A 21649-nucleotide genomic window follows, 5' to 3' on the forward strand; every position below is an offset into this window, starting at 1 on the left:
TAAAAATTCTTATTTCCAAACTTCTGTATTTCCCCAAAAATTGTATTCTTTGGTTACTCTCTGAGTGAAGTTCCTTCTCATTGTAAATTTATTATTGATTTATTGCTTTTTTTTTTTTTTTAACAAAATTTTACATCCATAAATGTAAATTTTCAAAGAAACACCCTTACTTTTTTATTTTCAGAAAAGACTTTGGAAATTTATGTGAACTCTTTAAAAGACTAACAATTACACTGCATTTAAAACACTTTCTTGGTGTAAATCATTTAAACTGGTTTAATTTGCTGGAATTCTATTTATGTAACCCTCTTTGTGTCTTTGTTCATATTATATGTTTGTGATGTTCTTTCTTGCATTAAAAAAAAAATGAAAAAGTAGATGAGAAGATTCCCCCTATGTGTAAAGCGCTTTGAGTGCCAAGAAAAGTGCTATAGAAATGCAAGGAATTATTATTGTTATTATAAAGCACTGTTCATCATGATGTAGCCACTCTCATAATTCAATTGCTATGTCATACATTTAAAAATATTTAATTGTGTGTTCTGAAGGTTGGAACGACGGGGGTGTTAATAATTAATGACAGTAAGAATTTTCAGTTTGAGTGAACAATACTTTATAAAAACTGGGGGGGCACAAAATCTTTCTGAGGGGGCAATGCCCCCTTTATAAAATTACTTCAATACTAAATAAAAGCAAACATATTCCTATGTACATTTTCACAAAATATAAACATTTTAAACAATGGCGTTTTTAATGAAGACAAGCAAATTGCCAGTGCATAATAATCCTTTATTCATTCCAACTTACTCTAAATGCAAGAACTTTTTACCACATGAGGGAAAATAATGAAATATAGAGAAAGAAAAGAAAATCAAACCCTCTAGAACATTTCATAAAGCCTCTCTGTGCCTTTACATATCATCCTCACTCAACACAGAAGCTCTTCTCTGAACACTATTGAACATGAGCAGCTCTCAATCTGTCTAACAGTTGAATAAATGAATCAATAAAGGTTCCAATAGTCAAGTGCTTAAGACCCACTATGCTATTCCAGCAGAAATATGACTTCTTGTTTGTGAATTATGAACATCTCTGATTGTGAAAGGCAGTTCTCAGGCTGGCCAGATGATGACAGCTGAACACAGACTGACTGAAGTTCACAATAATCAGAAAATAAAAGGAAGAAAAAGAAGAAGTGTTGGTGTGTGCGTGTACAAGCAAGCAGAAATGTGTTCAAATCAGCATAGTTTTAAGTGTCTGTGCATCACAGGAAGAACTCAAATGCATACAATCCTCATCACGTTCTTCCTCTTTTGCAATTTTCAATGTTTTGTTTTAATTCATTTTTGTTTGATTTGAGTTCAGAATGAAGCATCACGGTTGAAGTAAAATGTTGTCTGATAAATGGGGACGGGACGTGTCTGCAGCTGGCTGACCGAGACCTCAAGACTCCCAAAATCTATCAGTGCAACCCTTAACCAGCAACCATGATATTTAACTTGAGCAATTTAGAATCTGCACAGAACTACAGTGAAAAGTCATATGAATCTGATCTAAAGAGAGTAATCCAGAACCCTATGAACTTCCTGTGGAGAAAAATCTCATTGAACAGGGAAATGAAGGAGGAGAGGGAAGGGAGATGATGAAAGCCAAGCGAAAGGGAGGAATAAGGCAGGAGGAGTGACAGGGTGAACTTCAGTGTTTACTTGGTGTGAACCATAGAGGTGCTGAACAGAAGCTTCTGCTTTTTCTTTTTCTTCTTCCCGCCTTTATCATCTACAGAGAGAGAGAGAGTAAGAGAGAGAGAGAGAGTAAGAGAGAGAGAGAGAGAAACACTTAAAATAAAAGAGTAAAACTTTTGTTCATCCCACAATGAATTTTGGGTCAAACTGACTCTTTTTGACATTAAAACAGAACTGCCTATATTTACCAAACACATGCAGAGAAGAACAGCGCTGAAAAGGCATGGACAATGCTATTTTTGCACGGTGCTTATTGAATACACATTCATAGGAATTTCATAGTCAGATGCAAATTATAGAAAGTATTTCATTGAATCATGAAATGTGATTTACTAACATTTGTGCCCCTCAAATTACAGGTATTTGTGCCATTATTTAACTCCTTAAAAGCATGTCTTTAAAGTTGTGCTTGAAATGGCTGCAGTTGTTCATTTAATATGTGCACCTTAGCTGCTTTCAATAAATACATACATTTATGAAGCCAACTTGGATGTCATGAATATGGTTTATGAACCACTTACTCTAAACAGAAATAGCCGCCTGGGTTCATCAATTTTAGGGGTCCCCAGATGGATTCCGTTGTGGTCTGAACTATTTGCAGCATGTTTTTGTTTATTTGCATGTGTGGTGAGAATGTTCATGTGCACGTCTTGTCAAATTGATGAAGATGTTTCCTCAGTTTGTAAGTGTTTTTTATATGCATGCGCTTTCTTAACTAGCAGCACATTTGAGCTCTTTTGGTCACAGTACTATCCCCATATGGAACACACTTACAGGTAGGTTTTCCAAATTGTATTGCACAGGACAGTGGTTACATAAGAATGCAACTATGTATGAATGCTGTGCACTATTAATATATTAGCATGTTAAGAATATTCATAGCAGTTTGGATGGTTTAATCATATAATGTGATGGTTATGTCTATACATATATTAGGATGTAGTGTTTGTGCATTTACTACAAACATGTGCTTCAGATGATAACACAATCAATGTTAGGGGAATGCTTTAGAATAATGGTCCATTTGTTAATGTGTTTACTAACATTGCAAGATTATTTAGAGTTAAACAATTTAATCAGTTCAACGTTTATTAATGCATTATTAAATTCTAAACCTGAGCTTAATTGAGTTAACATAAACAAACATGAACTAATGTTATTTAACTTTAAGAACATTAACCAACATTACTAAAGGTTAATAAACCATTAATAACTGTTTGTTTATGTTAGTAAATACATTAAGTAATGGACCGATATTCTAACGCGTTACCAATGTTACAGACGCAAATCACATTGTTAAAATTGCAATATCTTGAAAATGATGCACCAGTACATCCCTAACTTTTACCTAAAAAAAGTTTAAATACCAAATGCACAAATAAAAATGACTTCTGAAGGTTCATCTGACACTGAAATCCATAATGGCTGCTAAAAATGTAGCTTTATGTGTAAATGTATTGTCTTTTTTTTTTTTTGAAGTACCAATTATGCATAATTGGCTTAATTTCAAAACATTCAACCCAGACATTTGAACTTCAGTTTATTGCAGTCTATTTCTCACCAGAAATGGGTAAAGCTGGGGCTGGGGTTTGATTTCCATTGTCCAGCTTTGATAGAGCCTGTCCCAGAGCCTGACTAAAGGAGTTCTGGAAACTGGGTACAGGGACCCGATCAGAGTTATCACTCTCTCCATCACTGTCTGCTGCAGGAGGAGCCAGAAACATGTCTGCTGTGGAAGAAAACACACAAATCGCCACTAAATAACATACAGTACATAAACCGTGAACCAACAAGAGACAAAATGTAACAAAGTCAAGCAATTCACCTTTCTTTGGGGTAGTTTTAGGCCCCGTATCCACACGTGCTTTGCCACCTTTCAGCATCTACAGAATAATCAGCACACATATTCACACTCAAGTCTTAAAATTCCATAGCTGTCTCTGCTATATACAAATTTAGTTTCGCTTCCTACTCAGCAATTATTTTTACACTAATAGTCTCATTCATAAAACATTTGTAAATACAGAAAGAACTTCTCAAAAACTCTTCCTCAGTTCTACAAAACATTTCACAATCATCAGATTGGATTGTTAAAACATTTGTATGATAATCAATTCCAAGCTTTCATAAATAGAGCGTGAGCAATCTCATTTTCGGGTTCAAGAATGCAGTGGATTGTTCTGGGTTGCATTCAAAGGATTGATTCCAGCATATAAAAAAAAATGTCCAGCTGGTAGGGCTTGAAAACTTTAGAGGGACACTGTTTTTCCAGCTGTGATGCTATGGTTGTTATTTATTTAGAATCCTAGCAAGTAACATACTACTAATAAATCACTTAGAAGAATACTACTAAATGTAAAAATGTAGGAACAAGTAATAATTTTTTTGTAGTTCAGTCTTTGTAAAAGTACAGTAGGGAGATTAGTTGATGTATCTGTCCCACCCCTCTTTCACTGATTGGTCAGCTAAATAAAATAAAAAAACACTGTTTACCTATAGCCAAACTGTAAAAGGGATAGTTCACCCAAAAACATAAACTTACTATTTACGCCGCCTCAACTGTTTTCAAACCTTTATTAGTTTCCCCCTTCTATTGAACAAGACATTTTGAAGAAAGCTGAAAACTTGCAACCCCTGACATCCATACTAGCAAAAACAAATAGTATGGAGTTACAGATTTGCAACATTTTTTACATTATCTTCGTGTTCAACAGAAAGACAAATCACTAATTAATTTGAAATTTTACATCAGATCATATTTTAACAATTTACAAACAATTAGATCTGCTAGTTTGATGAATGAGGCTCATTGTGAAGAAACTGCAATGGTTCTGAAACCGGCCCTAGTTTTCATAAACTAATAAATAAGTTATTTAAAAATAAGTCAAACCTGAGCGAATGACATGCAGTGAGAGTCTTCTTCCACACCGACAACACTCAGAGAAGGACTGTGCTCACTGAGATTAGGGAACATCACTCCATCTGAAATAAAGACAGGACTTTAGCACAGAACACAAGGCACTGAAGGCCCAGGAACAAAAGAGTGAGTGTCACCTGAAGACGGGCTGCTGCTCAGTGGAGAAGGGGGTCCCAGCAGAACCTCTGGAAGATGCAGCTGTGGACCGTTCTGAGGAGGAGAACCAAAAGCTGGAAAATGATGGAGGTTTTCCAGCCCAATGTGCACCTCTGGGTCTGAAAAACAGAGACGCATTCAATAATCCAACATTATCAGTCGAGGACCAATGTTATGTGTTCACTCATCTAATTTCATATAGAAGAGGGCATTGTTTTCATTGTAATAAGCAACATGGAATCAAATCTCACATTTGCCCTGTTTCCTATTTTCCTCCATCTCAATCCTCTTCTCCCTTCTCTTCTCATCCCTCACTTTCTTCTGCCTTAAGCGCTTCCTTTTCTCAATATCATCTGCCAAAAAGACAAGAATGTTACAAATGTGTCATGTATCTTATGGTGCATAATACAGCAGATGCTTTTACACTGATGTACCTGCAAAACTGTCCAATGTTTCTTTCGAGAGAATGGGTGGCTGAAGATCAAGCTCACAGAGGCTGAACTCACAGGTGAGGGGCAGGTGAGATAGGTAACGGTGCCGACGACGAATATCCTAAATATGAGCGGATGTTAATTACTTATTCAGGAAGGATATAACTTAACACATAATATTTAAAAAGTGGTTTAATTTTGCTAATTTTTACACACAAAGAGCTGCTAAATAGGTTTTTTAAGCCATGTAAAACAGTATTGTTTAAAACTCAAACTTTCTTTGAGGATGAGAATACCTCAGTGACCGTTTGTCCATCAATCTCCACAACATTAGCAGTGATGGTCTGAGGGCTGTTCTCCAAGCTCCCGTACTGCCTCTGAAGACAGCGCACGTTCACTGGGTGAAGAAACATCTGCTGACCGTCCTCAGCTACACAGGTGAAAAAAATATATAAATAAAGTTGTAGTTATACTTATATTCCTCCTCCTCCTCCTCCTCCTCTTCCTCTATTGTTTCCTCGGAGATGCAATGAACAAAACATTTCATCATTACAAAGAAAGCAACACTCACCCTGATAGAAGTAGTAATATGGGCCATGATGAGCGGTCTGACTGGATTGAGGAGTCTCTTCTACAGGAAGGTCCTCCACGTCTCCATCAGGTATCTCTTCAGGCGCTTCATGAACACTGGGATTGGTCATTTCCTCCAGCACCTCTTCTTGAGCATCCTGTACCTCATCGTCAAATGCTGAAGCATACTGCAGAATGGGCTAAGATAGTAAACACTACATTAAAGCAGGGTAGGTGACCTCGTTCAAAAAACAAAACAAAAAACATTTGTTTTGCTGTTTGAAAGACTCTTCAGATCTATAAAGGATTTAAGTTGTAAGTGATCTAAACGCACGCATTTATATTGTTGGTGGAATGCATAGGGATGCCCAAAAAACAGATATATTTATTTATATTATTACTTTACTACTGCAATATGATTTGTACTGTAATGTTTTCTCACTGATGTATGAGACGGAGGCTTTCAAATCTAGCTGGCAATTGTTAAGATTGTCTAAATTTTTCTACATTTCCTTTAAGATCAATAAAAATATTAAGCAGCCGACACAATTACAACATGTTAAAAACATTTACAGATAAGTCAAGAAACTTTATTAATAAGAAGACATTAAAATAAAGCACCTGAGGGACTGTGGACTTTAAATATCTTTCCAAAACAAAAACGTGAAGTAAATGATTTACTGACTCACTCAAATTTGTGAAAACAAGAAAGTGACTGTGTTAATAAATAGATCACTGAATCACTAGCTTACTTTACCTTCCTGAATGAAACTTTTGAATGATTAAAGTTGTACTGATGCACTGAGACACAAATGTTCCTCTTTTGCTTTTTTAGAATCACTTTTCATTTGCAAAACAAAAGAAAAACAATACCTTATCTAAAATGTAAAAAAAATAAAAATATAAAAAAAGATGATCTGAACAATGACAACTGATTGAATTATGGTTATCATCAACTGAAGTTTAGAGCATGCTGAAAGGTAACCAGTCTCCACTGACCTTCGAGTTTGTGAGGTTATTGACCACAGTCACCTCTGGAGAGGATTGTTCAGACAGAGAGAGTTTCCTCATGTCCACCCCATCAACAGAACCTGCAGTCTTACGACGACGACGTTTCAAAAGACTTTCCTCACGCTCCTGGTTAATCCCAGAGAAAATAGGAGGATTAATTATGTGAATGCAAATACTTATAAAAATCTGGGTGGCAGTATTAGAACAAAAATAAACAAAAATGTAAAATTGACTGACTTCTTAAAGAGATTTACCCAAAAAAAAAATAAAAAAATCATCTTAATTTACTCTTCCTTGATGAGTTAATTCCCTCTGTTGACCACAAAAGGATATTTTGAAGAAAACTGGACACCTGTAACTATTAATCTCCATAGTATTTGTTTTGCATACAGCTTTCTTTAAAACATCTTTTGTGTTCAATAGAACTCATAAATGTTTATATCCACTTGAGCACGTGTAAATGGTAATTTTTCATTTTGTGTGAACTATCACATAAATCTAAAAGATATTAATAAAATAGTAGCTTAAAATACATTTGTGCATTTAGCAGACACTTCTTTAAAGCAAACCTACATCATTTAGCTCTCCCAGTTAATTTAGCTATTTTAAAACAGTCACTTATATTCTGAAACGGTTTAAGGCCGATGTTTATTTACTATATGATATTTCAATTTACATGTACGAAATGAAGTTTGATAGGGTCAGCCTAAATAGTATAATAAATTACTCAAATTACCCAAAATACAAGATACAATCAAAACTATTAAGTAACCATAACCAAGTTTTTTGTCCATTTAAACAGCTTTAAAAGTCAAGATTTAAACATTTTTTCGGTGTAACAAACATGCCCTTTTTTCAAAACAGAAGTATTACTTGTTAAACTAGTTTGATGACTGTGCCTTAAAGTGACAGACAACTTGCCCAACCCAACATTCATCTCGAAGCATGAAAGCATGTGTACCTGCAGCTGCAGTAAAGCGCTCTGTATGAAACAGGCCTGTGGGTCATCTTTCTCCTGGCTGAGCTGGGTTTGGAGAGCCATCCTCTCTTCAGCCAGCAGACCCAAAACCTGCTGCCGAGATGCCAGCAGCAGCTTGGAGTATGAACAAAATTGCACATCTGCAAAAAATAAGGGAAAGGACGGCAATTTAGAATTTTTTTTAAAAAGCGCACACAAGCACGCACATAAATGTTAAATGTGTACTCAGTCAAACAACTAGTACAAAAATATACATAAAGACAACACCAAAACTCCAAAAATATAAACGTATTAAGTTAAAATTGCTATCAAAAGCGAGTGACATTTCGAGAGCACCGGCTTCTCATCAGATGAAATTGTGAAATTTAAGACATGCTCAATAGAACACCACAAACGTCACAGGCAAACAGCAGAATATCTGACCTCCAAACTGAATGGGCTCCTCCACTTTAACCCACTGAGAGCTGGGAAGAGCAACCAGAGATCCTTTCTCTCTTCGCATCAGACACATCGTGATGGAGTTACCAGACACATACTGACGGGTCTCCATTGCAACCACACTAGAAATATAAAAAGATAAGTCAGGGTTAAAAGCAAAAGTGTCTTTTCAAAAATACATGCCGCATGTTCATTTTAATCAAAATTAAACCTTTTTTATTTGTCTTTTACGACTTTCCCATTAGGGATGTGTGGGTTTAGACCGAGTTAACATGTTAATTTACATGAACAAAAGAAAAAGTACATTGTTGTTTTTAGATGATATTTCCCACATTATTAATATTTTAAAGGTGTTAATAATGCTTTTTATTTATAAACTTTCCTATGGCTTTTGACTTTATGTTGGCTAACGCTATATGAAGATGGCAATTTCTGTCAGGTTATTGAATGATACAGAAGTAATTGAGCAAACCTCTTGAGATCAGCGCTGTGCACGGCCTCATAGCAAATGGGGCACTTAGACCAACTCTTCTCGCTCAGAGAGAGGTAGTGCAGCATGCATGGCCAGCAGTAGATGTGGCCGCAGCGCGTCATGTGGGCCGCCACTGGGGGATACAGGCAGATCGGACAAGACGGCACCTCATGACTGTAGATACGCTGTGTGGAATGAGGAAAAGAGCAAAGACCGGTTAAAACATTTGACAGGCAACCAACAGGATAAAAAGTATGAAGTCTGAAACTAACCACTTGCTGCACGCAGTCCCAGTCCACCAAAGTGTCTGGATCAGTGAAATGGGCTTGATAGTCCTGATCATCACTTACCACAAACTGGCAGCTGGTGAAGATAAGGAGGGTGTAATGATTAGCGATTCAATTTTTATTCTGCGTACATTGGATGGAGACATATGTATGGCAAAGTAAATCAGGCAAGCACACTGATAAGTTAATTTGTTTGTTTGTTTATTTATTTATTGCCACATCAGCAACTTATGGCTTATTCAAGGCAAGCTCAATGGCAAGAGGATACCTTTTTAAAAGCATCCAATGCGTTTTCATTATTTAAAAAAATCTTGTCTAATTGTAATTAAAACGTTCACATTATAATTAGGTTTATTTAGATCTAGGTTTTATGGTGAGAGCAGCTTGACAGTAATTACATGTTTGGTGATGCACAATAATTCAATAAATACAAATGAGTCAACCAACAGTGAGCAATTCGTCATCTGAAATAAACAGTCTGTTCAATCCTGGTCGCAAAAGCAAAATCTGAAAATTGTCTTTCATGTGTATTGATAAAGGTTTTACCTGGCACCAAAAGCTTTACCAGCAATATTATCGTTAACTAAACCATTAATGTTAATTAACCATTAGCATTCATAATAATAATTTAATAATTTAAATGTTAAATAAATATAGCACAAACTAAATAAACATTAAGTTTTCAGATAATTTCAATTAAGTTATATAAAAAAATATTGTTTGATTTAGTTTGCAACATTTGTTCACAATTGAAGTACTAAAATGAAAAAAAAAATTAATTAAAGAAGATATTAAACAAATAAAAAACTGCACTATTGCACAATGCAGCATTGTTACGTGTGATGTAATACCAAATTATTATATACACATGCACAACATATACTGCTTTACTTACTTAGCCTGTAGGAAAAGCTCCTTGTTGAAGGGCTTGTGTTTGTGACCCCACTTGTTGCGGCGACCCCAGCAGGAATGGCCATCTCCTCCGGAGCCAAAATGGCCTCCTCTTGGCTCAAATGTAAAGTTGAGCAGGTGGTTCAGACTTATCTTTTTGGGTCCAGCAAACTGAGCCGGGCTAAACTCTGCCCGGCGGTTTTCTGCTACCTAATTAAAAAATAAAAATCCAACATTTTAAAAAATGGGTTTAACAAAGAAATTAAGAGAGAGAGAGAGAGAGAGAGAGAGAGAGAGAGAGAGAGAGAGAGAGAGAGAGAGAGAGAGAGAGAGAGAGAGAGAGAGAGAGAGAGAGAGAGAGAGAGAGAGAGAGAGAGAGAGAGAGAGAGAGAGAGAGAGAGAGAGAGAGAGAGAGAGAGAGAGAGAGAGAGAGATACCTATTGCAAAGAATAATCTCTTGAAACAGAACTCGAAAAAATAAAGCAATTTGTTAAACTATGTTGAACTCAATAAACTGACATTTACATGCATAAGTTCAAGATTAGAATTCAATGAACTTGAATTTTGATTACTACATTTCAATCATTAAAATAAAAAAACAACTAATTTAAAAGTTTAGCAAAATTAAAAACGAGAGAAAAGAGAAAAACATTCCAAAATAAGGGGAAATAGTAAAAACTGAAATTTGCCAAATAAATAAAATAATAATAACAACAATGTAATTGATTCAAACAGAATTATTCTGACATAATAGAAAATCATAGGGTCTAACTACATATCTGTTAGTTTACCTTGCATTATAGCCTACTTCATTGCAGTTCATTAACCAGCATGATTACTGCAATTTTCACATTAACATGCAATAAGGAAGTGTAACTAACAACAGTTTTACAAGCAAGCGCAAATGAATCCTAACTCACCTCTTCTCTTCTCCCACCACCAGCGAGTCCATACTGTCGCACCCCTGCGCCACCTCTCTGAGGGGGTCTCTTGTCAAAATTCTTATTTTTTTGTGGCTGTGAGCGGCGTGGGCCTGGAAAGCTCTCAGCCTTGGCAAAAGTGGGCTCCCGCTTACGGCTGTAGCGCTTAGAGCCCCCATTATTTTTACCATCTAAAAAAAAAAAAAAACAGGAGGGGGGGGAATAAATATAATATTCCAACTTGAAAAGGTCAGCGTCTGCAACAACTTTGGGATTTTTGTTTGTTTGTTTTATTGCTTGTAGCATTGACAACTGGATGTTGCCATTCTACTGCAAACTTAAATGTTGACGACTTAAAATAAAAGGCCAGTGCATTTTCATTCTTCGGACCACATTCACACAGGCCCCAGCTAATCAATCCAGTCACATGTTGTGCTCAAGTGCTTCAGAAAGTGCCACATGATAAGAGCTGGAGGTTGTAAACACACAGCTTATCATTGGGCAGCAGAGACGGCCGTCCCGTACGCTTCACAAGCAAACATCAAAACATTATCAAAACTAAAACACTGACAATACTGTAAAGCCATTATTAGCTACAGTGATTTGATTCTGATATGCTGGAGGGAGTGATGTAATGTGACAGTTACAGTACACATGTAATGTAATGATGTAATGTGACAGTTATTTTTTAAAAGCATCTATATTTTTACTTGAGTTTTATTGTTCTGGCAACTTTCACCCTTACTATGTTTTCAATAAATTCTACTTTTACTCCGGTACATTTCTCTAAAGAACATGCATTACTTACTACAAAATGAAACCAACGGAACCAAGATGAAAGTCAGTTTGAGAAACTGGTGGTCTGCCGCATTCCCCAAATTGACATTTCCATTTACTATTATTATTCCTAATACTATTATTATTGATTTACCTGAACATTTAGCCTTTAAAAAGAAACAAAATCTATGAAACGGAGTTAAAACTGATCCCAATCATGCTGCTCAAACAGTGTACAGAGCAAATTTTGTTATATATTGGCTGTTGACATTTATTTATAGCATTTACTTTTACTTGACAACATAAGCACATTATTGAATAATAAACAAATAACACTTTTCATACTTAAGTACAATAAATGTCAGCTACTTTAAAACTTTACTCAAGCAAAATTCTACACAAAGTTTTTCTATTTTAACTTTTACCAAAGTCATTTTCTAGTAAGGTATCTGTACTTTCTCAAGTATGGCTTTCAAGCACTTTATACACCACTGGCTGGAGGATAGCATCCGAAAACTAGAGGGCAGTAGCTTTTGGCACAGATTTGCTTTTGGTCACATGGTGGACTACTGACAAGAATAGACCCTGGCCATGATCCCCATTCATCTGATCTGCTGCTAAGAGGAGCAGCAGACAAAATAACCCTGAATATTAATTTCCCCACGGGAATCGGTCAGTTTTTAAGAAAACATTAGGTTAGTTGAGGAGAAATCCATTTATCTATTTGAGAGCGTGACACACAGACACCACCCATGTAGTGTTATCTGAATATCAGTTTATTGCAAGTGGACATGAATATAAATTATACAAACATGTCTGATCAAGTTGGTAAAATATGTAATTTATTTAACTGGCATAATAAGTACTGTTGAATAGTATTTTATAAACAGAATCTCAAAATATATTCTCATTGAGGGTTAAGAAGGGCATAAAATTATGTTTAATAATAACATTAACTTAAAATCAAATAAATGGAGTCTCGTTGATGTTAACTCTAACAGGATCTATGCACCTTCTGGATGCTCTTTGTATTAATTATTTACTGAGTGAACAATTTACATTGATTAAACCTTTTACAGCTTTCAGCCATATTATGCAAATTATTAATTTATGTCAGTAAATTACAAGCACCTGGAATTTTACTATTTTTGTTATTTTTATTATTAATTATGAATTTATTTTATACTTATTTGTTTAAATACACTTTCCCAAATTATTTACAAAAAAATAAACAAAAACATCTTAAAGGCCGTTTATAATATTTGAAGAAAATTGCGAGCTAATTTCTACCTTATACTGAATATAGTTACATTTGTGACAATATATAATACATTTAGTAATTACTTTCGACAGATCAACCAAAGTTAAATTTATTTAAAAAACAACAGACATCAGCTCCTTTTTTTAAGAAATACTATTTTGGTACCGTCCCAACACCCAGTAAAACTAGTATTAGTTACTGAATGAAGTATAACGTCTATCTAATAAGCACATTGTTGTGTTTTCTATTAATAACGACAATATACTCAACACGAGTTGTGTAAAAAAATACCTCAGTTCACTGACAAACTTTACATAGATACATGTAAATAAGATACAAAATTAAGTTAGCCCTCACACTGTCGTTATTATTTATTTATTTGTTTAAATAATTTACCTCGCTTTAACTTTAAACAGATCTATTAAAAGTAAATAGACAACTTACATAAGAACCGTCTTTCTTAACATGCTTTACAATTATTTATTCTCTCATTTTAGGTATATGTTTTCAAGCATAGATCGATTAATATAACATTAGTGCTTATTAAGGACACTACATTAACGTTAGCTTCCTTTCTTCTATGTAATTTATGCACATTTATTAAACAAAGCTGCGGGACGATCGCTAGCCGCGGCTACGTCATCTCGACAGACAAACAAAAACATGTCGTTGCAAAACCGCAAACAAGCAATAAAACCCGTTTTGATCATGACAGTCGTGTGTTTATCTGTACAAGGCCCTGATTCTGTACCTGTTTTGGCTTTAGAGTCTGTCGGGTTGAGGCCTGTAGAGCTGGAACGGGGCGGGATCTTCGTGCTGCTGCTGTTGTTGTTGGCGTTTGGATTTTTCTCCATGTTGAGGCCGAACTCCGGGGTGAGAGCCTCCGAGCTCTCTAGCATTAAACGGGGTAAACGAGTTGTTGCGGCTGCGGGTCAGGCAACGAAGGCCCTTATTCATTTCTGACAAACACGGAGACCCCATTACGGCGACATCTTGACCACAAACAAACCAAGAGAAAAACAGAGACACAATCCAAATGTCTCAGTTAAAAAAGCCTGTGTGCTAACACAAAAAACAAGTGCCCAAAAAGCGGGGCCTCGCCCCTTGAAAAGCGCAGTTTCTCCTCGGCGTGGGAAGTGTTACGCCCCACAAGGCGTTAGCCGTTTTCCAAAAGAGGAAAACGGTTAAATAAATGGGTTTTAACCCAAATCTTACTCCAGCTAAGGAAATACAGACATATGGCGACGGGTCGCCAATCGGGAACCGTAAACACCCGGATGAGGGTTATAAGCCTCGGAGAGGTCAGAAAGTGCGCACGCGCAGGTTCGCCGATTCTGATTGGCGCATTTGACTACACGACATGGTTCTCGCATGCTTTGGTTGTTACCTAATACATTTCTCATGTAAAATTATTGGAAATTCATAAAAGATTGAAAACCTGATATATATATATATATATATATATATATATATATATATATATATATATATATATATATATATATATATAGTCTGTTTAATAGACTTTAAAGAGAAAGTTTACCAAAAAAAAAAAAAAAAAATGAAAATGTACTATTTATTTGCTATGTTAAACACAAAGGAAAGAAAATCATAAATGTTTAAAAGCAAGTCATAAATGTTTAAAACAGGTAAACACTGAGAAAATGACCTAGAATAGCTGATTTGATGTCAAAGCAATGAGTATTGATTGAGTTATTCATATTTACTTTATTTGAAACAAATGCTTACAAATCTATAGTGAACAGCAAGAAGCACCAGAAGTTGTTTCAGCTTTCTGAGGTGAAAAAAAAATCACTGCACATGGCATTCATACAACTAAACAGTCCTGTAAACATAAACCACATTCATAATTGATGTATAAAATAAAAAAGCATCAAATCAATTATTATTACAGTTCGGGAACCACATAACAATTCACTATTCAACTGCATTATGTATAAACAACATCACCATGTCATCCAAACCACTGCATGGTTGCATCTTGCCTTAATGAAGTACACATCCCGTATGTGCTTTTTTATATGGGGAATTTTAGGTGTCTTCTTCATCACCATCATCATCACTTCCATCAGTTTCCTCTCCTTTGATCAGATTCAGAGAACAGCTCAGGATGGCTTTCCTGACATCTTGTTTTTCAGCTGTGTTGTGGAGAAAAAGAGTGATGGTATGATGAGTGAATCTTTGAGTGGTTCTCAAACAAATAATTTTAACGTTTTAAATAAATTGTGAATTATAAAAAGAACGCTGCACTTAAAATAAATAAATATATATAAATAAATAAATGAAATAAATAAATACTGCATTTTAATGTATTTTTGGAATGTCATCAGCAACCACTCTTAAAAAACTAAATAATAAATACATACAGTAAACTGATTTAGTGCTTAAAATTATAAAAATCCTTAATTAGAGGCTATTCACTGTATATTTCTTGCAATATTAAAATGATGTTAATTGTTTTATGTTATGTTGTAGTATGTTATGTTATGTTATGTTATGCTATTATGTGTATAATTTTTATGTTTAGACTTATTTGTTGTGTTAAGATAGTAACATAATATACAATTTTTCAGGATCTCAACTTATGTTCCTTGTGATCTTAACCTAAGTTGAAACAGGTTGTGATGCATTTGTTTGTCAAGTTGTCATAACAAACAATGTCATCTTTGCATTTAAAATGACATAACTGAGAAAATTAAACTTAGTGACAGTTGTCATAAGCATGTTTAAAGTCTCATTTACATTCTTGACATGAGCCTTTTCATGATTATAAAGGCTTAATGACAGTCTTATGACCACCCATTCAAGTAAAGTGTTCCCATATAGGGTAATAAATAACACTGAATCAGTAAAGAACGGCACTTTTAATTAATTCTATTTTTTCGAGATACAAGCATTATTAATATTAACTGACATCGAGACATACTCGTAAGTCTTATTTGTCATGTAGGATAGGCGCTGACCATTAAAGATCTAGCAATTTGATGACATTAGCAACCATCTAACTTCATAATGTTCTTGTAGATTTACTTTTAATGTATATAATGGAGCTGCACAATAATGAAAAACATCTAACACAGCAATATTTTGTTATTCTGCAATCTATATTGCGATGTGAATACAATTTCACTAGGTGACAATAAAATCTCTATTTGTAAAGTATTAATCATTTTAGATTGATTTGGATGATTCAATAGTGGCAGTGCATCTGCAAAAGAATAGATATACTGTAACTGAAATAAACAGTGTTTTATATATATATATATATATATATATATATATATATATATATATATATATATATATATATATATATATATATATATATATAACTAATAGTCTAATAGTGTTCGGGCACAGTAATGGGCTTTATGCACAGCTAGTGTTTTTCAGCCAATGATCAACTTCCGGTGAGAGCCTTGTGTGACTATTTTCAATTTCATAAGGTTCCTTTTACAGCATTAAAATTTTAATGTAATCAAAATACATTTAGTTAAAAAGACTTAAGCATTTGGTGGTTAAATCGTAAACAGAGGCAAAAGACTGTTTAAAGGGAGGCACCGTTGTTAGCCACAGGCCAGCGCAGAAATTCCATTGTAAATGCTGGGGTAAAATTAATTTCCATATTTTAAAAATATGGATGGAAAAATATAATTTAATGCAGTGCTTCTTGTTCAGTCTGAGATCCACTTTATATTGTATCTTAGCCAGGCAGTGAAGATTGCTGTTTTTAAAGAAATCAGATATTAAACGCAGTAATTTTCTATGGGATGGCAATTAACGGAAGCCCTGGGGCTGGCTGGCTGAAAATAAAAGTTGGTATGCATATACCCCATGGAACAATAAAAATAATTCAATAAAATGAATCATTATTAAAGTTACAAATGGTAATTTTTTTTATTCCTGAATGCTTTTAAAACCATTATACATTCACAGTCCACAAAAACACATGCAAATGCTTAATTATAATATTAACTCAACACTGCAGATCCTGCGATGTGACTGCAAATGATCACATTGCAATATGGATAGTAAAATGATATAATGTGCAGCCCTAGTAAATAATCTAGAAGGAAACAACAAGCTACGTACAGAAAACATTTAGTGCTGCTCAAATATAAATGTTAATGCTTAGATCGTGAGAAAACAAGCAAGTAAAACTACTGCTAATAATTTATGGACTCTTTAGCGTTCATACATTATATAAATGTAACAACAGAACTTACCATCTGTCTTGCAATCTAGGAGCATTCGTTGGAGCTGTTGTCTGTTGTACTTAATAAGAAACTTCTGACTCGTTCTAATGGTTCCTGTGGAAAAGATCAGAGAGGAACTGATGTAAAATTGTGTGCTTATTGTTGTCAACCATGTAAAGCTCTGACAGAAAAATGTTCACTATGCAATAATATACTGCAGCCTGCACGTGCACAGGGGTAAACATTTCTTCTGAACATCTTCTGTGCATGACATTTAATCAACATGAAGTCATCAAGGTTTCACATATCCTTTTTCGGGTAGAGGGTGAGTAAACTGTGACTTTCTTTTTAGGTTAATCCCGGTTAAATGAGTAATCAAAAGAGTAAGCATCAAATGAGGAACTGGCAAGAAAACATGTTACAATTGCGACTAAAAAAAGGAGCAATGATATCCAGTAATCTTGAGTTTATACGCAATCTCAAAGTTCAAAATGTATTCCTTTTAATTCTCATATTTCTGAGGATGCACTGTACTCACTGTAAGAATACTGTACAACAAATGAAAAAGTTGCCCTTTTTATGTTTATAATTTTATGTTTAAAATAGCATCGCTTGTGTTAAGAGATTAAATTAATGAACACTTTCACAGGATCTTAACTTCAGTTACTTTTGATTTTGATAGAAGATGTTTTCTCATTATCATGACAAAATGTTTTTTTTAATTATCTCAACACATAGTTCTATACAGTGGAAGTCAGAATTACTAGCCCCCCTGTTTATTGTTCCCCCAATTTTTGTTTAATTGAGAGAAGAATTTTTCAACACATTTCTAAGCTTAATAATTAATTTCTAATTACTGATTTATTTTATCTTTGCCATGATTACAGTACATAATATTTTTCAAGGCACTTCTATACAACAGTGACATTTAAATGCTTAACTAGGTTAATTAGGTTAACTAGGCAGGTTAGGGTAATTAGGCTAACTATTGTATAACGATGGTTTGTTCTATCTAGACTATCTAAACAAAATATAGCTTAAAGGGGCTAATAATTTTGACTTCAAAATGTTTCTTCAAAAAATGAAAACTGCTTTTGTTCTAACTGAAATAAAACAAATAAGACTTTCTCCAGAAGAAAAAAATATTATCAGACATACTGTGAAAATTGCTCTGCTAAACATCAGTTGGGAAATATTTAAAAAAAGAAAAATTAATAATAATTCTGACCTTAATTCAGTTTCATTAAAGTTGTAACATAACTATTAATGTTTAGATTATAAGAAAAACAAGAAAGCAAAAATACTACTACTGCTATTTTATTTATTAGATTATTTATTTAAAAAAAAACTAATAAAATAAAATAAACACTGTACAACAGTCCGCATTATCAGGTTCTCAGAATAATGATCTACTAGTGCAAATAAGTTGTCTAAATGAATAAGGTTTCTATTTTAATTGAAACTTATGTGTAAACATTCTGTCTTGCTTTGATTCAGAACTGAGTTTGTATCTTAATCATTGCAAGAAATGAAATTAGAATAGTGTGTTGTCAGCTTGAAACAAGAACAGTCAGACCCAAAGTCTGACACCAAAAAAAAAAAAGTCACTGCAACTTTTATTTCACATTTAAAGGGTTTTCACTGCATACTCTTGAGTTTGTATCTCATAATATTCTTCCCTTCTATTGACTCACAATTGTGAATAAATATAACAAAATTCTGGCCAAAAATATTTAAACTGTCAGGTATAAAACTTTTTCAATTTATCAAATGCAAACTTTGGATTAACATTGCATAAATAATCTACAATCTGGATAAACGAAAAACAGTGCCATACAAACTGACTTTTTTCCTTACAAATTAAAATATACACCTTTTAAGATTTTCATTTTATATCTGTTTAATGTAGAACTGCAGGTACGAAAAGAAAAGGAGGTAAGATTTGTCAAAAACAAAGTATCACAATTTTAAAACAAGTGTGACTAGCAATAACCTTTATTAAATTTTAATTCTAGCTTCCGATTAATACTTGCCTCCGACATGAATGCAGTTGAAGAAGCACCGCACTTTCTGTCCTCTGTTCTCCAGGAAAGTAATGAAGGGAAGAGAGGACCACACAAGCCGATAATGCGCTTTCCTGCAGCGGATCAGCACCACCCCAGTGTGGGCATTCAGATATTTCACTGCACAACATTAAGGAAGATATTAAATAAACTGAGCTAAACAAATTAAGTATCAACATCACAAAAAGTGATTACTATTTCTAATAGGTTATGTTAAAAATCTTAACAACATCTCATTGTTTACCTAATACGCCTAACGTTATATTAAAAATCGCCGCTCCGTAGTCGCCGTGAGCTCGGTTCACAGCCCCTCTGAGTGCCTGATACACGACTTTATCCTCGAAAAGATGAAGACTGCTGGGTTCAGAGACACACAGCTCGCACAGCAAATACCTGGTAAAACAGTAACATGTTTAAACTGTTAAGCATCTAAAGGTTACGTTTAAATTTAGCTATTTTATGCATTTAAAACCGGGACCCGGAAAAATAAGTTATTTTTCTTCATTACCTTGACTTGAATCTGACCATATTCTCAACATGTGGTTAAATATCTTTGTAAACACTTTACTTCCGGGTTTCATTTGACCAATGGTGCTAGAGGAGGCGGGGTTATTATATGGTAACGTAAATGTTCTTTTAGACACACAAAAAATGCAAAATGCAAAAAAAATTAGATCATAAATGGGATTAAAATATTATTTAGAAAATATTACGTTTCACAAAGTTGCATTATTATTATTTCCAAATGTGTATGTTATAAATAGCATTTTGGGTCTAATTTGGATATATTTGTTTCAAACAATTTAATAGAAAGTATCATTGAACTAAAATGTTTATGATTTTCAGGAACTTCCAGTGTTTTAAACACACATAAAATTTTTCTGAAAAAAAAAATCTATCCTAAATGAGAGTAAAATATGATTTGAAATATAGTATTAAGCTTCTTTTAAGTTACATTATTATTATTTTCAGCATGTATGAAATAAATATGTTTGGACTAATTTGTAATTGTTTGTTTAAAACAATAAATAAAAATATTAAATGAAAATGTTTACGATTTTCAGGAATTTTATTGTTTTAGACAAAAAATACAAAAGGAAAAACAAAATTAATATCATAAATGAACGAAAATATTATTTGGAAATTTTTAAATTTCTTTCAAGTTACCTTATTAATATTTTCAACATATGTATGTAATAACTATACTTACTCCTTTGGGTCTAATTTATATTTATTTGTTTTAAATAATTTAATAAAAAAATAGTATTAAATTAAATGTTTACGATTTTAGGGATTTTGCAGTGTTTTAAACAAAAAATGCAAAATGAAAAAAAATATCATAAATGGGTTTAAAATATTTTTGGGAAAATATTAAGCTTCTTTTAAGGTACATTATTATTATTATTTGCAGAATGTATGTAAATATACCTAATCTTTAGGGTGTAATTTGTAGGCTATTTATTTGTTTTAAACGACTTAATAAAAAGAGTATTAAAATAAAATGTTTGCGATTTTTAGGAATTTTCAGACATTTGTTTTACAAAAACAAAAATGTAAAATAAATAATATCATAAATTGGACAAAAATAATATTCGTAAAATATATAAATAAAAAATAGTTCATTCATTTAATTTCTTTTCGGCTTAGTCCCTTTATTAAATAGCGGTCGCCACAGCGAAATAAACCCCCAACTTATCCAGCATATGTTTTACGCACCGGATGCCCTTCCAGCTGCAACCCATCACTGGGAAACACTCAGACACTCTCATTCACACGCACACTAAAGACAATTTATCTTACCCAATTCAGCGCATGTCTTTGGACTGTGGGGAAGTCCGGAGGAAACCCACGCGAACACGGGGAGAACGTGACAGAAATACTGACTCAGCACAGGGTCGAACCCATTTAATATCAAAAATGCGGCAAAAAATATTATTTGAAAATTTTTAAGCTTAAGCTGCATTATTATTATTATTGTTATTATTATTTGTGTTATAGACACAAACAATGATAAATGAAAAAAGTATATATCACAAATGGTACTGAAGTATTATTTGGAAAATATTTAGTTTCTTTTAAGTTACATTATTATTGTTGTTATTTTCAGCATATGTATGTAATAAATATACTTACTTCTTTGTGTCTAATGGATATTTATTTGTTTTAAACGATTCAATGAAAAACTTTAATAAATTAAAATGGTTATGATATTATTTGAGAAAATTATCAAATTAATATATAATTATCATATATAAAAAAGAATATATTATATATGTCATATTTATTTTTATCTAATTTTGGATAATTTATTTTAATCAAATTAATTCAATCTTTTGTATACTTTTAATGCTAATAATTTACTTTTAATTATAATAATTTAATAAAATAATAATTTTCGTAAGCTTATTTAATTTTAATTTGTTTGTTTACCATAATAAAATGTTCAGTAACTTTATTTATTTCTATATAAATAAAAAATAAATATTTCAATGTTTTATTTCTTATTATAATGATGGC

At 33.4% G+C, this 21649-nt stretch overlaps 2 protein-coding genes across 5 annotated transcripts; both read right to left on the reverse strand.

Moving 5' to 3' along the window:
* Positions 1-768: 768 nt before the first annotated feature.
* rnf10 (ring finger protein 10) lies at positions 769-14151 on the reverse strand. Of its 2 annotated transcripts, none has more exons than NM_001123255.1 (17): positions 13604-14151; positions 10815-11005; positions 9899-10104; positions 8989-9079; positions 8717-8901; positions 8230-8366; positions 7789-7946; positions 6816-6953; positions 5818-6016; positions 5543-5676; positions 5250-5367; positions 5067-5168; positions 4797-4934; positions 4633-4724; positions 3568-3625; positions 3304-3471; positions 769-1776 (listed from the first exon to the last, which is right to left on the reverse strand). In NM_001123255.1, exons 1-17 carry the CDS (start codon positions 13749-13751, stop codon positions 1703-1705), a joined length of 2337 nt encoding a protein of 778 aa, NP_001116727.1. In that variant the 5' UTR covers positions 13752-14151; the 3' UTR covers positions 769-1702. The 2 variants fall into 2 exon arrangements, with proteins under 2 accessions (NP_001116727.1, XP_005169141.1); XM_005169084.2 differs by having other exon boundaries at positions 3304-3468; positions 13604-14113.
* A 409-nt stretch (positions 14152-14560) lies between these two features.
* Positions 14561-19693, reverse strand: pop5 (POP5 homolog, ribonuclease P/MRP subunit). 3 transcript variants are annotated; one of them, XM_073909392.1, is made up of 6 exons: positions 19641-19689; positions 19377-19525; positions 19103-19252; positions 17100-17183; positions 14859-15011; positions 14561-14647 (listed from the first exon to the last, which is right to left on the reverse strand). In XM_073909392.1, exons 1-5 carry the CDS (start codon positions 19658-19660, stop codon positions 14905-14907), a joined length of 510 nt encoding a protein of 169 aa, XP_073765493.1. In that variant the 5' UTR covers positions 19661-19689; the 3' UTR covers positions 14561-14647; positions 14859-14904. The 3 variants fall into 3 exon arrangements, with proteins under 3 accessions (XP_073765493.1, XP_073765492.1, NP_001013566.1); XM_073909391.1 differs by having other exon boundaries at positions 14561-14698; NM_001013548.1 differs by having other exon boundaries at positions 14561-15011; positions 19641-19693.
* Positions 19694-21649: the final 1956 nt, after the last annotated feature.

Source organism: Danio rerio, chromosome 8 (genome assembly GCF_049306965.1).
Source record: "Danio rerio strain Tuebingen ecotype United States chromosome 8, GRCz12tu, whole genome shotgun sequence".
Lineage (NCBI taxonomy): Eukaryota > Metazoa > Chordata > Actinopteri > Cypriniformes > Danionidae > Danio > Danio rerio.

What these genes read in the sequence shown, in the direction of transcription:
- rnf10 (NM_001123255.1), bottom strand. Translation starts at nt 13,751, where the DNA reads ATGCTAGAGAGCTCGGAGGCTCTCACCCCGGAGTTCGGCCTCAACATG. An exon ending in AAATAGGAAACAGGGCAAAT is followed by an intron (nt 4,935 to 5,066) that starts GTGAGATTTGAT and finishes TCTGTTTTTCAG; the next exon opens with ACCCAGAGGTGCACATTGGG. An exon ending in CCCAGCTTTACCCATTTCTG is followed by an intron (nt 1,777 to 3,303) that starts GTGAGAAATAGA and finishes CTCTCTCTGTAG; the next exon opens with ATGATAAAGGCGGGAAGAAG.
- pop5 (NM_001013548.1), bottom strand. Translation starts at nt 19,660, where the DNA reads ATGGTCAGATTCAAGTCAAG. An exon ending in ATGGTCAGATTCAAGTCAAG is followed by an intron (nt 19,526 to 19,640) that starts GTAATGAAGAAA and finishes CTGTTTTACCAG; the next exon opens with GTATTTGCTGTGCGAGCTGT. An exon ending in CAACTGCATTCATGTCGGAG is followed by an intron (nt 17,184 to 19,102) that starts GCAAGTATTAAT and finishes TCTTTTCCACAG; the next exon opens with GAACCATTAGAACGAGTCAG.